The sequence below is a fragment of the Telmatherina bonti genome, assembly GCF_933228915.1.
Source record: "Telmatherina bonti genome assembly, chromosome: 4".
NCBI classification, from domain to species: domain Eukaryota; kingdom Metazoa; phylum Chordata; class Actinopteri; order Atheriniformes; family Telmatherinidae; genus Telmatherina; species Telmatherina bonti.
Genome location: NC_136622.1, coordinates 1341343 through 1358469, shown reverse-complemented (window position 1 = coordinate 1358469; position 17127 = coordinate 1341343). Strand labels below are relative to the sequence as shown.

Here is a 17127-nt window from a genome sequence, read left to right as displayed (position 1 = left end):
CAGTTCTGGCCAGATTTGTACTGGTATTGCTTAGACAGATAGCTTAAAAGCAGACTCAGCAGACTTAACTTTTGGTTAAGCTGGTTTACTGAGATCCTCATAAGTTTGTACAACTATCTTAAAATAAAACACACACGCATCATCAACAAAGTTCTCTCACCGGTTCCCAAATATGCATAAACAAGCAATAAAGACAATGCTGTAAAGATTTCCGTACATTACACAAAGTAGGCCACAGATAAAGCTACTTATAGCCTAACACTTGCAAATATTTAGCTCTTTATTAGCTTTAGCACCACTATCACGGTTTAAAACTGTAAATATAAAATCTAGGACATCACATTGTGGCTTGCATGTCCAAGCAGACACAAAGAAAGAAGGAGCAACTGTACTTACTGAGAAATCTACTCCGAGCACAGAACAAATAACCGATCTGTAGCACTCATCCTGGATGTGCGCTGGACAGACACGTTCTGTCCAAGGTGCAATGATACCAGTCACCACCAGAGGTCTCTTAAAGGGACATTGTGTCAGATTTTTTGTTGTTAACTGACCAAAATTGGTTTCTGCATTTATATGTGTGTTATCTTTGGTTTATTATGACCTCCGTTAGAAGCCTCACACATTCACATAAAACAAAATATTTTAGATTTGTTTCTCCATTCAACGGGTAAGCCAGCAGGGCACGCCATGACAGTCTGCAATGGTGAAATTATCCAGCCTCCGGGAAGGGACAAACAGCCCCAACGGCAGAATAAATAACCTAACCCAATTGTTGGTATAAAGCTCCAGATGCGTTCCACTTGTTTAATCCAAGAACTGCATTATAAACTTTAGATCAAATTATTTTTCTCAATGACCTAAATTAGACATTTTACTGGGCTGAAATTTATCAGTGAATTTGCTGTTTTAAAACGCCTTAAGCTGCTAGAACCAACGGCTTGCCGTCAGCGGGGAAAATCATGTTAACTTGTTATTAACAAAGATGGAGGACCACAGATATGCAGCAGCAGCACGGGAGCCCTGTTCGCCAGCACAGAGAAAGCACAACAGCACACTTAAAAGGCAGCGTGACCAGGAAATACAAAAAACGAGGATCAACATCGGACTAGCTTCCTCCAGGTGGAAGGAGCTGAATAGAAGAGTTTTAGAAGGGATGCCGAAGTTGCCAACTTTCTTCTCGACAAGTCAAATGTGCTGCCTAAACTAGCCTAAAGAAACGTTTTTCATTCGGTTGTGTTTACCATAGTCAGAATATATATTTTTATTTTACAACAAATTAGATAATGTCAGACATGGGTTACCAACACGGCTCAGAGATTTAGAAGCTAAACACACAATTGTTTCTGTTCAGAACTCGATCATAAGTAAGAATATTATTTATTTAGCAGTGGCTTATCCACCGGCAGCGTTTAGCAGTCACTCTGATTCTCTGACCGTAGATATCCGACATGATGCACCGCAGAGCCTCTATAAGATAACCTTATAGCAAGATCTGTACGTAGCGCTGTGATACTTTGTGAAAAAGTACCTTTGTAAACGTAACTTTTCTTTATAAAATTTAAAAATAGATACACAAATATAGAGCATTTGAGAATGACAACGGTATCATCAAGGGAGTCATTTGGAAAGTCCTCACACACGTCTGGAATCATTTGTGATCGTAAAAATCTACCGTGGGTCTCTACGTTCCAGCAGACCCGTCTCCTCGCTATCCTCCTCCTCCTCCTACGATGAAAACCATAGCTCTGCTTCAGTATCATTTCAACAACCAAATACAGCAAAATCTGATCATTTATTTGCTACAACAGCAGGGTTTCCGACTGTGTTTAGAGTCTCTGTTATATATTTGTTGTTGTTGTTTCTAAGCATACTTTAGGAGTAATAGTGATTGATTTGTCCAGCGATGAGAGAAAAACATCAACCCCTATCAAGAGAAAACCTCATCAAGTTCCTGGTGCTCCTTTATCAAGTATATCAAGTGGCGCCGACAGGTAAGTCATTGCAGCGACAGAATGTTACTGTTGTTTCTGTGAACACAAGTATGAATATAATTCATCATGTTCTCCACTCATTTTCTGATTATTATTTTCTGAGATGAGGTCCTGGACACTGAAGACTTTGAGCAAAGGTAACCAATAAATTATCATATTGTGAATTATATACATAGTAAATACTTTTTGAATATTATATATATTATAAGGAATTTGTGTATAAATGTGTGTAATTTTACTTTTTTTTTTTTTGGAAGACCACATGAAAAGAATATTGTTGAAGACAAAAACGTCCTTAATGACCCCATGTAAGTGCACATCGACTTTTATATTTTGAGTTACGTGATCATTAGTTATGAAGTTGTCCAAGATCTGAGCAAATGTGTTTTTATTGGGCTGACGAGGATGATGATGGGGAGGACAACTCTGATGAGGAGTATATGCCACATTTTTTTGATGCGGTGAGTCAAATTTGTATCTCCTACCCGCTGGTTAAAGACCCCACTGTCTCAGTGAGGATTTCATATGGTCCTTCAAACATATCCTGATGACTGCAGGACCACCGACCCACTCGTCCAAGACCACCCTCTCTCCTCACTGCACTTCCATTCTCTGCTCCTCTTTCCTTATATTTTACAAGCTGCCATCATGACTATTTTGAAGATACTCATAAAAAAAAACAGTGGATTGAGACGGACTCCAGATGCCACAAGGAACTAGTTGATCTAATCCTCAACAAGCGCTGGCTGGAAGATGTTCACATTTATCTGCGCTTCAGGTAAAGTGTGGGAACATGAAAAACCAGTAGATTTCATAAGTAAGCTGTGTGGGTGTTTGTGTCTGGATATAATTTCCTTTTCTCCTTTTTCACTCATCCAGATCAACAGCACATCTGGAGTCGTTTCAGAACCATGTTCTGATTTACCCCAGCAAGTGACAGAGATTCCCTCCCAGAGAGTGCGAGTCCAGAGTTCTGCTTGCAGCACTGGATTACAGTTTTCATCGTGAACAACCGACCTACAGGACAGCCACGCACCAACAAATGTAGGTCATTCACTTTGTTATATTCAAATAATGGCATATTCATACAATAAGCTTTTAAAATGTTGGGACAGTGAAACAATTCACTAAGCTTAGCCTTGTATTCGACTGAAATTGATTTGAAAATAAATTATCTTGAGGAAATAAGACAAACTGTTTTAATTTCATTTCATCTAGATTTAAGTATTTCCTCAAAACCCTGTCTTGTCCGATCACTTCTTATTAACCTTTGAATTCACTTTGATTACTCACTGACCAAAAATAAATTCTACTGTAGTAGATGTTTATCAGACAATATTATTACAAAATTTAAACAATCAATTGAATCAATTTTTTCCCCTCTACCATGTGTTAGCATGACTGAGAGTCCCCCTTTAAGCCTTACTCCTGCTCAGATTGATCAACATGCTGATACTATAACAGCTTCAATGCGTACAACCTTGGATAATGTTGCTCCCCTAAAGAAGAAGAAATTAGGTAAGATTATGAAGGCTCCCTGGTTTAATTCCCAGCTTCGAGCTCTAAAACAGGCATCAAGGCGTTTGGAAAACAGATGGCGTTCATCAGGACTAGAGGAGTCTCGCTTAACCTGGAAAGAAAGTTTAACTGTATACAAAAAAGCCTTACGTACGGCAAGAACAGCTTATTATTCATCATTGATAGAGGAAAACAAAAACAACCCTGGGTTTCTTTTCAGCACTGTAGCCGGGCTTACTAGGAGCCGGAGCGCTGTGGAGCCATGTATTCCTTTCTCACTTAGCTGGGATGATTTCATGTAATTTTTCAGGAATAAAATTGATACTATTACAGATCAAATTCACAATATTCTTCCTTCTACCTATAATGTAGAACAGTACCCAAAATATGCTTGAACGCATACTGGAAGAACAGCCTGCCATTACTGCTGTACTCATGTCCATTGATCTCAGAGGAAGAGACGAGGTTAATACTCTTCAGGACAAAGACTTCTGCGATGCTGAAGACATCGTCACGCTGATGGTGCCGGTCAAACTTGTGACCATGAGCATGTCTGAAGACAAGTGGACCACACTCTCAATGATTTCCCCTGTCAGAGCGAAGCTTAAATTAGAACTTTGAAGAGTCCGATGAAGACTCAGTGGTAATCAGAGATGAAACAAGAAGCTCTACACTGGCCTGGATGATCTCTTCAACACTGCCGCAGAAGACCCGCTTCAAGTCTCTGCCCTTCCTGATGGACCATGATGCTGAGCGGACATCCACAAGCATAACAAGGTAAATCCCACAACACATCATTTATCCAATAAAAAATGCAAACTACAGTGTCTGCATTAGTCTACTGTCATTTGCTGCTGTCATGAATGTTACTCAAACTGTTGTTAGTCTGGTTGGTTTTGTACACTATACACTAACTGGCGTTGGCCCTGGGGAATCCAGATCGGACAAATCCATGTCAGACTGAACCTGCCATTGTAGATCTAGACACCAGCACTGATGCACTACCGGCCAAAGATGAGCTGGAAGGTTTGTGTGTTTTAGAACTTGTGACCAAGAAGGAGTTTACACTGGCTTAAGTTCATGCTGCAGCTGTGAAATATAACCATCCTACGATAACAACACATAAAATATCATGAGAGGATTGCTATGCAAACAAGTTTAGTTTAATGATGATGATAATACAACGTTTACAGGTGTACAAGATTGAAAATCATCATGAACATCAGATGAAGATGTATGAAATGGTTTAGTCTCGTACAGAAAAGCACTACAAAGCCAGTAATACACAGTAACTGTTTTCTATTTCAGATAATGATCCTCCTGTCAAAACAAAGAACATGTCAGTGTTGGACCAGCTGCTGGGGAAAGAGCCACATCTGTCAGAGACAAGGCCAGTGAAGATGTTAAGAGGATCACATTGGGATCCGTTGCTTCTGCAAAAGGAAGACAAACCATCACAGAGCCACCAGTAAGGACATTCAGTCCTGCTGGAGATATTGTTCCCACCAAACACATGAATCAGTTGATTTTACTCAAGAAATATCTGCCCTCCAAACAAAAAGAGGACAGTGGTGATGAATACAAAACAGGCTAAACACACAAGTCTGCTGTGTGTGAGGTAAAAACTATAATTGTTACCTTGTCTGCCAGATGAGAACATAAATGTAAGGCAGCATTTTGGATCGGATTATTTTTCCCAGCAGTTTGATTTATGTTATACATACATTTACATGTATTTACTTTCTCTTCATTGTGAACAAGAAGCACTGTTCCTGTGTGTTTCACACCGCTGAGATGACCATCTTTCAAGATGACCACCAGGGGCTCATCATTGTTACAGCTTGTTTATACGTGCAACTTGTTTACATTGAAAAGGAAAAGGCAAATGAGAGTCACAACAAAAATGTGAAATGCTTCCTGCTGAGATGCTGGGAAAAGGATGTTAAATTGAACGTGGACAAGTTTAAGTTGAGGAGAGTCTGTTCCTTCCATTGGAAATGTGCTGACCTCAGAGGGCCTTCTGATGGACCATAAAAAAGTTCAACTTGTTTGTTTTTTTTGCTTTTTTATTTGAAAAAAAGCAGGAAGTTCGTATTTATCAAGTAAATAATCGCGGGTAGTGATTATATGATACGATTTGGATTAAATCTGGTACACCCCACCAGTATATAATCTGTTGATCGGTATTATTTAGAGATTTTGGTTATAATTACATTTCAATTAGCTTGTGTTTCCATGGTTAGCATAGGATCATATCACCATGCTTTGACAAGACATGTCACACAAACAAAACAGAGCTGGTTACAATTAGCTTTCACACAAAACTATTTTAATCCTAAATTTTCACAAGAATATTTTAGTGAAAAAACTACTATAAAAGTTTTTGTTTTTTTTTTTTGTTTTTTTTTAAATCAGAAATGCAGGGAAAATACACTGCTGAATAAAATAAAGGGAACACTTAAACAACACAATGTAACTCCAAGTCAACCAGACTTCTGTGAAACGGAACTGTCCACTTAGGAAGCAACACTGATTGACAATCAGTTCCACCTGCTGTTGTGCAAATGGAATAGACAACAGGTGGAAATTATAGGTAACTGGCAAGACACACCCAATAAAGGAGTGGTTCTGCAGGTGGAGACCACAGACCACTTCTCAGTTCCGGTGCTTTCTGGCTGATGTTTTGGTCTGAATGCTGGCGGTGCTTTCACTCTAGTGGTAGCATGAGACGGAGTCTACAACCCACACAAGTGGCTCAGGTAGTGCAGCTCATCCAGGATGGCACATCAATGCCAGCTGTGGCAAGAAGGTTTGCTGTGTCTGTCAGCGTAGCGTCCAGAGCATGGAGGCGCTACCAGGAGACAGGCCAGTACATCAGGAGACGTGGAGGAGGCTGTGGGAGGGCAACAACCCAGCAGCAGGACCGCTACCTCCTTCTTTGTGCAAGGAGGAACAGGAGGAGCACTGCCAGAGCCCTGCAGAATGAGCTCCAGCAGGACACAGATGTGCATGTGTCTGCTCCAACAGTCAGAAACAGACTCCATGAGGGTGGTATGAGGGCCCGACGTCCACAGGTGGGGGTTGTGTTTACAGCCCAACACCGTGCAGGATGTTTGGCGTTTGCCAGAGAACACCAAGATTGGTAAATTCTCCACTGGCGCCCTGTGCTCTTCACAGATGGAAGCAGGTTCACACTGAGCACATGTGACAGACGTGACAGAGTCTGGAGACGCCGTGGAGAACGTTCTGCTGCCTGCAACATCCTCCAGCAGGACCGGTTTGGCAGTGGGTCAGTAATGGTGTGGGGGGGCATTTCTTTGGAGGGCCGCACAGCCCTCCATGTGCTCGCCAGAGGTAGCCTGACTGCCATTAGGTACCGAGATGAGATCCTCAGACCCCTTGTGGGACCATATGCTGGTGCGGTTGGTCCTGGGTTCCTCCTAATGCAAGACAATGCTAGACCTCATGTGGCTGGAGTGTGTCAGCAGTTCCTGCAACACGAAGGCATTGATGTTATGGACCGGCCCGCCCGTTCCCCAGACCTGGATCCAGCTGAGCACATCTGGGACATCATGTCTCGCTCCATCCACCAACGCCAAGTTGCACCACAGACTGTCCAGGAGTTGGCGGATGCTTTAGTCCAGGTCTGGGAGGAGATCCCTCAGGAGAACATCCACCGCCTCATCAGGAGCATGCCCAGGCGTTGTAGGGAGGTCATACAGGCACGAATATTTGGAGAATATTTTGCCCTATTTGTGGAACCAACTTAGGGCAATTTACACCTTTATGCCAAAAACGTCATAAAATGTCTTGAATTTGTATTGTCAAAATGCCAATTAGGCTCATTTTATTGAACAAATGAACAAATATTTATATTTGTTCATTTCTTTCAGGATTTGTAAAAGTGTTCTGCCAGTTGTAGATTGTCTCGGCTCTTTTAAAATTGTTTCCTTAAATATAAATTTGTCTCCTCAAATAGGAATTTATTTTCTTAATTTCATTTTGTTTTTGAAACAAATATACAATATAATTTTTTTAATTTATTTAAATTTGGTTTTTTTCAATTTAAACTTGCTATTTGAAATAGAAATTTGTATTTTGTTGTTGTGAATTGGTTTTCAAAATGTAATTTTGTTTTTTAATCTTTAAATATGTTTTTTAAAATTTAATTGGTTTTGCACTTCCCAGCCACCGTATGAAAGCAAGCAAATAGTTGAATGCTATCATTACTCACTCTGACCAGCTGGATACGTAACAAAACATGAGTCGGCGAGCGTGATAGGGAAGCCAGCACACCACAAAGGCTATGACCACCGCGCCTGGAGAGAAACAGCAGAACAGAAGACAAAACCGAGTGAAAACAATACGGCAGAAATCACCAGAGGTAAAACAAAGCCTGAGTAAAGGCTTGAAAAGTTTAGTTGTATTCCAGACATGATGAACATGACAATATGCACAAAAAACAAGGAAATTTCCTGTAATTTACAGGAATGAATGACGAACAAGGGCAGAAAATCAGTTGCAAAAACGTTTAGTTTTACTTATAAAATCAGCTTAATAATGAGACAAGAAAAAAGTGCATTTAAATGTAACCTTTATAAATGATTTATTTACGGGAGTACCTGTCACCACAAAGAGACTCAGCTGATTATCCATGTGACTTGCATTTTCCTACTTGCTGACTTTTTATTCAAAATGTGATCCTTTCTATCTAAGTGGACATTTGAGGTATTTCTTTTACCTAGATTCATGCTAAAGTATTTCTGCATTTGTAACTGTTTTTTGTTTTATCAATTCAGACCTGTGAGCGAATAAGTTTTTTTTTTTTTTTTTTTTTTTTTTTTTATTAAACTAAGTTTATTTATCAGGGACCATGTAAAATAATATAAACAGACATTCTGACATTCACAATGCCTCCCAAATTTAAAAATCAATAGTTACATTAAAAGATAAAAATGATTTGAAATCATAAAATTTATGAAGGAGAAATGCTACAGATGGAACAAAACTGTTCCTATAACGTTTTGTCCTGCAGCTCGGCACCTGGACCCTGCGTCCTGAATGGAGAAGGTGAACCTCCACAAATAAAGGGTCGGAGTCACAGCTCACAAAATAAGAGGCTGGTGCCCAAACGTTTAGTCTCCAAGGGCCAAACTGAAAATAAGCCAGTGAGCCACGGGCCAAACACTACAACTCTGAGGACATAACACAAGTGAACGCAAAGTCATTTTAATTATTGTTCATTAGCTAAGACAGAGTATTTTTCCTATCAAGGAAAATAAAAAATCAATATGGCAAAAGAACAACAAAGCTATAGTTAGAGGGGCAAGAAACTCACAAACTTATTTACAGCCATTAAACTGCAACCAAGTGCAAAATGTTAACAAGAAGAAACAGTGCATGCTGAACAAGACAAGTTGCTGATACTTAGTGGGACACATGAAGTTGATCTCTGGACAATGCCAGCCCCTCAATGATAGGTTGCACCTGGCTCCCTGTCAAGCTGAGGTACGCGTCAGTCAGGGTCCCTCTGACTTATTCAGGTTCATGACACTGAACGTCTGTTCACACATGTAAGTTCTGCCAAACAGTAAAAGCATCACCTGTGCATGTTTCTTAATGTTTGGGAAACTATGCAGTGAGACCAGAAATCTTTTAGTTTAAGGGACAAGAATCTGTTTTTTACCTCAGTGTCACACTGAAACTCAATCAGTTTGGGAGGGTTAGGGCTAAGGTTAGCATTAGTCAGGGTTAACACAGAAGGGTTGAGAGAAATGAAATGAAAATTAAATGAAAAATACTTTATTAATTCCCAAAGGGAAATTTGATGTTGTAATATATAATAATAATAATTAACTAGAGGAGGCCTTGCTCCGGAGGCTGATGGCTGCTGGCAGGAATGATCTTCTGTATCTTTCAGTCTTACATGGGACCTGAAGAAGCCTCTCACTGAACACACTTTGTTGTTTCATCACTGTGTTGTGGAGAGGGTGTGAAGAATCCTCCATCATCTTCATCAGCTTGTGCAGCATTCTTCTTTGGACAATCAGCTCCAGCGGCTCCAGAGTTACTCCAAGCACAGAAGCAGCTTTCTGGATCAGTTTGTTGATTCTCTTCAAGTCTCTGGTTCTGATGCTACTACCCCAGCAGATGCTGCAAAGCTGACTGCTGGACAAATCGTATGACTTCAGTAAAGGAATAACATTTATTCTATGATCTATCCATCCATCTGTCCATCTATCTTTTCATCCATCAATCTATCCATCCATCCATCTATCCATCTATCATCACTCTATCCATTCATCATCTATACATCCATCTATCTTTCCATCAATCAATCTATCCATCTACCCATCTATCATCACTCCATCCATCACTCTATCCATTCATCTCTTTCCATCCATCTATCATCACTCTATCCATCTATCCATCCATCCATCTATCCATCCATCCATCCATCCATCTATCAATCTATCCATCCATCCATCCATCCATCTATCAATCTATCCATCCATCCATCCATCCATCCATCCATCTATCCATCCATCCATCCATTCATCCATCCATCCATCCATCCATCCATCTATCAATCTATCCATCCATCCATCTATCAATCTATCCATCCATCCATCCATCCATCCATCCATCCATCTATCAATCTATCCATCCATCCATCCATCCATCTATCAATCTATCCATCCATCCATCCATCCATCCATCCATCCATCTATCCATCCATCCATCCATCCATCCATCCATCCATTCATCCATCCATCTATCAATCTATCCATCCATCCATCCATCCATCCATCTATCCATCCATCCATCCATCCATCCATCCATCCATCCATCCATCCATCCATTCATCCATCCATCCATCCATCCATCTATCTTTTTATCCATCTATCCATCCATCTGTCTATCCATCTATCATCAATCGATCAGAAACACATCACCTGTTCTCCTGTCAGCGTTTGCGGATCTCTTAATGCTGCTTGATTTGTTTGATTTTGTGTTCCTTGTTGGTTTTTATGTACAGCAACTTAATATATTTTGAGGGATAATTAAAGTGAGTTTCAAATGGGACCTGAAAGCAACCTGGCAACGGAGGACCTAGAGGACATTAAAAGATCACTAGAATTCCAGTCAGAGGAGGTTTCTGCTGTCAGGCTTCAGCAGAAAACAATCATGGACTTAGTTGAGGAGGTAAAAAACTGAAAATCCTCAACGCAGAAAAAGACAAAACAATAACTTTGCTGGATAATCGTGTGGCTGATTTGGAGCAGCAATTGAGGATGAACGACGTGATCATCACCGGCCTGAATGTCAAACCTCGCTCCTATGCTAGGGCTGTCACAGAGGAGGTGGATCGGACCACAGATGACTAACTGTTGGAGTCCGTCGAACAAGTGGCTTCTTTTTTCAGCTCGAAAGGGGTAATGATCACATATCGAAGCCTGTCACCCGCTGCCCAGGAGGAGTAAGACTGACAAGCCAGCTATAATCATAAGGTTCGTAAACAGAAAGCATAAAATTGTTGCTTAAGCAAGGGAAAAAGCTGCGAAGTTCAGACATATACATCAACAAACATCTCACTAAACGGAATGCAGACATTGCTAGAAAAGCTTGGGTACTTAAAAAGCAAGGGAAGATCCAGGCAACATGGACCTCTGGCTGTAAGATATTCATCAAGCTGAACGGAATCCTGGAGGAGGCCAAGGTACTGCTCATTCGGGACATTGGAGAGCTGGAAAAATACGTCTGAACATTTGGGGTAGAAGGTAAATCCTCGCCAATAAACTCTTCATCATCAGGACGACACTCAGCAGTAGCTCTACTAACACTATATCATCATCAATGGAGAGAGCATCGACGGCTAATTACATGAACTGTGATGAAAACAAACTGAAATCATTTAATTACACAGATTACAAACATCAGGACATGGAGGATGACATTGACCCGGAAAATAATTTCTACCGGGATATCATCGACAGTTGTAGCTACTATTCTGAGGACCAGTACAACAGGTCAGTTACTGCGGGAGACAAACTATTATACATTTTAATATTAGAAGTATGTATGCAAACTTTGATAAAATGAAGTATTACTTAAAACAGTTTCAAGAACCATTTAACGTTATCGCCATCTCTGAAACATGGATAAGAGCGAAGAAGGGAGCTGAATTCGACCTGGAGGGACATGAGTTCCATTACATAAACAGGGAGGGAACAGGGGTAGGGTGGAGGGGTAGCTGTGTATGTTGATAAAAACGTGCAATATAAAGTGATAGAAAACATGACAAGAGTGACGAAGGACAGATTCAAACGCTAACTGTAGAAATTTACATGGAAAGGAAGAAAAATGTAGTTGTTAGTTGTATCTATAGAGCACCAGGTTATAATTTAGAAATTTTCAGTGAATAGTTTGAGGAAACGTATTCAGCTATGAATCAAAAGGTGTTATTTGTCTGTGGAGACTTAAACATTAATCTGCTTAACCCAAACAATCACAAACCAACACAAGAGTTTATTGATACAATATACGGTCTGAGCCTTTATCCTAAAATTACCAGACCAAGTAGAATTACTTCCGGCAGTGCCACGTTAATTGATAACATTTTTACAAACTTATTAGAAAACAAAACAAGAAGTGGACTTTTAATGAATGATATCACTGATCTTTTACCAGTGTTCATTATTTATGACAGTTGCTATAGAAAAGAGGAACAGGAGAATGGATACTAATGTAAAAGAATAAAGACAGAAGAAGCAATTATTGCATTTAAAAATGAGTTGCTTAAACAGGAATGGGAGACAGTGTTTAGGGAAGATAATATTGATAATGCATATAAAAAATTTTCTGCACATATTTCAATCACTATATGATACATATTGCCCAGTAAAGAAATATACAGTGAGAAAGAAACAGTCTGACACACCATGGATCAATAAAGGACTGCAAAATGTCTGCAAAAAATACCCTCTACAGGGAATTTATAAAATATAGAACAGAAGAAAAGGAAAATAAATCTAAAAAATATAAAAATAAATTGATAACTATTTTGCAGACCTTCAAACAGGAGTACTATAGCAAATTATTAGATAGGAATAAATATGACATGAACGGTATTTGGAATATATTAAATAAAGTTATAAGGATAAGTCCTGGACAAATAGATTATCCACAATATTTCAATGATAATGGAATCATTATTAATAATATGAATGATGTGGTTAATAAATTTAATTACTACTTTGTGAACATTGGGCCAAAGCTGGTAGATAAAATAAATGAGCATGGATTAGCTGACAAAGTTAAAGAATCATTAAAAAGTAGAAATCTTAATTCAATGTATCTAACAGCAGTGGAGGAGAAAGAAATTATAGATATTGTTAATAAATGTAGATGCAAAACTTCAACTGACTACAATGGTATAGAAATGGCTACAATAAAAAAAGTTATAGAGGCAATCGTACACCCAATCACATATATCTGTAATTTATCATTCCAAATTGGAAAATTTCCTCAACAAATGAAAATTGCTAAAGTTATCCCACTGTACAAATCTGGAGATAGACATCAGTTTACTTATTACAGGCCAGTTTCATTACTACCGCAGTTCTCCAAAATTTTGTTGAAGTTATTTGCTCATAGATTGGACAATTTCATATACATAACCTGCAATCAGATAGTCAATATGGATTCAGAAAACTAAGATCCACATCATTGGCAGTCCTAGAATTAGTAGAAGAAATCACTAGTGCAATTGATAAGAAGAAGTTGGGGTAGTCATTAATTCGATACAATTATTCATGATATATTACTTAAGAAATTAGATTATTGTGAGATCAGAGGAGTGGTTTTACAATGGATGAGGACTTATTTGAGTAAGAGGCAACAATTTGTGAAAATAAACGACTTTCAGTCTTCATGCTTGGACATTGTTTGTGGTGTTCCCCAGGGGTCAGTATTGGGACCGAAGCTCTTTATTTTATATACAATTTGTATTGTTTGCAGATGATACAAATATTTTCTGTTCAGGTGAGAACTTACAGCAGCTCATGGAAGATATCAACTCTGAATTAGATCAACTAAAAAATTGGTTTGATGTGAACACACTGTCAAACTGTCAAAAATTTATGTTGTTTGGGAATCGTATATAGAACAGAGACGTAAAAATTGTGTTGGATGGTGTAAATGTAGACAGAGTGGAGGAAATTAAGTTTCTGGGTGTGACAATCAATCACAAGATCAGCTGGAAGCTGCACATCCAACATGTTCAAGCTAAGCTAAATAAAAGTATTTCGGTTCTTTGTAAAGCCAAATATCTATTGAATACAAATGCATTGCATATTTTGTATTGTTCTCTTATGTTGCCATAGTTGAACTACTGTGTGGAAATCTGGGGAAACACATACAAATCCTCCCTCTGACCACTGTGCACACTCCAGAAAAGAGCCATTAGAATGGTGCATAAAATGGGTTTTAGGGACCAAACTAAAGAGCTATTAGTATTCAATAGATATTTGGCTCATATCTCATCCTGTCAATTAAAACTCCCAGATCTGGTAGAATTTCATACAGCACAATTAATGTATAAAGTCAGAAACAAACAACTACCAAATAATATACAGAAATGTTTTACTGATAGCGATGGGGACTATAATTACAGGGAAAACCTTAACTTCAAAACTAGGAGTGTAAGAACTACGTTGAAGAGGATGTGCATTTCGGTTGGTGGTGTGAGAGTTTGGAATAAGCTCAGCCATGAGCTGAAACAATGTTCAAGCATGAGTTTATTTAAAAAAAGATTTCGACAGATGCTTTGCAGTAAGTATGTGGATGGGAGTTTGAAATGAGTTCAAAGGACGTACAAATGGGAGAAACAGGACTGTATACAGGGATGTCCAAGAATGTATAGGTGTGGGAGTATACATGGGTGTATGTCTGTATATACATGGGTGTGAGAATGAGTAGAAGTGTATATTTGTAGAAATGTAAATAAGTATAAGGGTATAGCTATATACAGCTAGGTATCATTATGTGTGTGTATGTATGTGTAGGTATCCATCCATCCATCCATCTTCTGCCGCTTATCCGGGGTCGGGTCGGGGGGGCAGCAGCCTAAGCAGGGAAGCCCAGACTTCCCTCTCCCCAGCCACATTTACCAACTCTGCGGGGGGGATCCCGAGGCGTTCCCAGGCCAGCCGAGAGATATAATCCCTCCAGCGTGTCCTGGGTCTTCCCCGGGGTCTCCTCCCAGAGGGACGTGCCTGGAACACCTCACCAGGGAGGTCCAGGAGGCATCCTGACCAGATGCCCGAGCCACCTCAACTGGTTCCTCTCAATGCGAAGGAGCAGCGGCTCTACTCTGATCTCCTCCTGGATGACCGAGCTCCTCACCCTATCTCTAAGGGAGAGCCCGGCCACCCTGCGGAGGAAACTCATTTCAGCCGCCTGTATACGAGATCTCCTTCTTTCGGTCACGACCCACAGCTCATGACCATAGGTGAGGGTAGGAACGTAGATCGACTGGTAAATGGAGAGCTTCGCCTTCTGGCTCAGCTCCTTCTTCACCACGACAGACCGGCGCAGAGTCCGCATTACTGCAGACGCCGCACCGATCCGTCTGTCCATCTCACGCTCCATCCTTCCCTCACTCGTGAACAAGACCCCGAGATATTTAAACTCCTCCACTTGAGGCAGGACCTGACTCCCGACCCGGAGAGGACAATCCACCCTATTCCGGCTGAGGAATAGGGTGGATTTGAGGTGCTGGGAATCAGCACCTCAAATGTGTAGGTATATGTATGAGTATATGTGTATATGTGTGTGTATAATGTGAATGATCGTAGGTATGTGTATGGGTATGGGTATGCATATGAGTATGTATGTGTATGTATATATATGAATGTGTAGGTATATATATATATATATATATATATATACATATATATATATATATATATATATATATATATATATATATATATATATATACATATATATATATATATATATATATATATATATATATATATATATATATATATATACATATACATATATATATATATATATATATATATATATATATACATTTATATATATATATATATATATATGTATGTGTGTGTGTGTGTGTGTGTGTGTGTGTGTGTATAAATAATGTTGACCTGTCTAAAAAAATCAATCCATATGTCCATATATCCATCCATCTTCCCATCTATTTTTAATATAAAAGAGTCTATCAGTAGTCATATAGTGGACATGTGCAGCAGACCAGATTTTTTTCATTGACATCATATTCTGGTGTAGAGATCTGACGACGCAGACAGTGTCAACACATATAACGCAGCTACACTCAATTCAGAACTTACGTTGCTGCTGCGTATGACTGTTTGTTCCGATAACAAGTCACAGTGCTGTGGAGTCCAGACACAAACATGTCACAACTCCAGAAATGTTTCACGCTTCTGTCGGAGTTTTTTTCCTCACTAAAGCCGTGCTGCTGGTGCTGTGTGGAGCAGAAACTGCGCTGCTCTGCTCTGCTTCTAAATAGTTTTGGCCTCTGAAATAGGGCAGTGTTTGTAAATAGCCTATAAATAGCTATTTTTTTTTTATTTTCTTTGTACAGATCAAGAAGTGTTCGTTATATCAGCTGATATGCTGACGGCTCAGTTGCCATGTGAAATCACTCCGATACCGCAGATCTGGCGACGCAAATGTTTCATTATAAATGTTTCATTCATCATGTTTCATTAGAAACATGAGCTTTTTCAGGGCTCTCAGGTAAAACGCTCAATACAGAGGTATGAGCTAAAACTTTGCACTGGAGGGGGTGGAATAGTTTCTCATGAAAGTGCTAAATGGTGCATATACATGATAAAGGGGATTCGGGATTTGTGGGGGGCCTGCAGCCTGACAAAAATTCTCATAGCTCTGGGCCTTTTAGTGTTAGAATTAATATCCGTAAAAAAATATTTTTCTTCCCATGCTGGGTTGATGCGCCTCTTGTCTGTATGCCACTGTCTGTGGTCCTCCATTATAATCTGCTGAGTCCGAGAGCTTGAGGCTGCATGTGCAAAGGCTCATGTGGGATCTTCCCAAGTTAACAAAGCTATATAACAGGGAGGAAATATTGAGTATTGTATGAAATTATGGTGCACATATGTGACATGCATCAAGTTTTTAACAGCTTTTAATTATTGAAGTTGCAGCACCATGAATCAAGTTGAAGTTGCAGCTGCATGAATCAGCTGTTCATATTAGCACTGTCCTATATAATCTACCAGCCTGGAACCAGCAACATGTGAGCAAGATGTGTTGTTAATATTCTCCCATCAATTGTAGTACTGTGATACATTGCTTTGTAGGGTGTAAATATAAACAGTGTCTAGCGGGCACTGTTGAGGCTCACCAATCAGCCTACTGGACCATTTAATAATCTGACTGACTTTATTTCTCTGTCAAAGCCAAATTACCAAACCAGGCTAGCAAGGAAAATGACTAAATTGATTCAATAAAAGATCTGTAAAAGACAGAGAGCAGGCAAAGTCATACAATTTTAAAAGTAATACAAAATCTACAATAGCTGCACTTATATACAGTT

General features: G+C 39.5%; 1 protein-coding gene across 1 annotated transcript in view; it reads right to left on the bottom strand.

The window, feature by feature from the left end:
- LOC306755180 (neurotensin receptor type 1-like) overlaps nt 1–17127 on the bottom strand; it is a gene marked incomplete at both ends in the record, with an annotated part of 244863 nt that overhangs the window by 25308 nt on the left and 202428 nt on the right. Inside the window, one exon of the mRNA XM_079239471.1 lies at nt 7747–7831. Coding sequence (XP_079095597.1) covers nt 7747–7831 — 85 coding nt within the window. The remainder of the gene's footprint in view (nt 1–7746; nt 7832–17127) is intronic.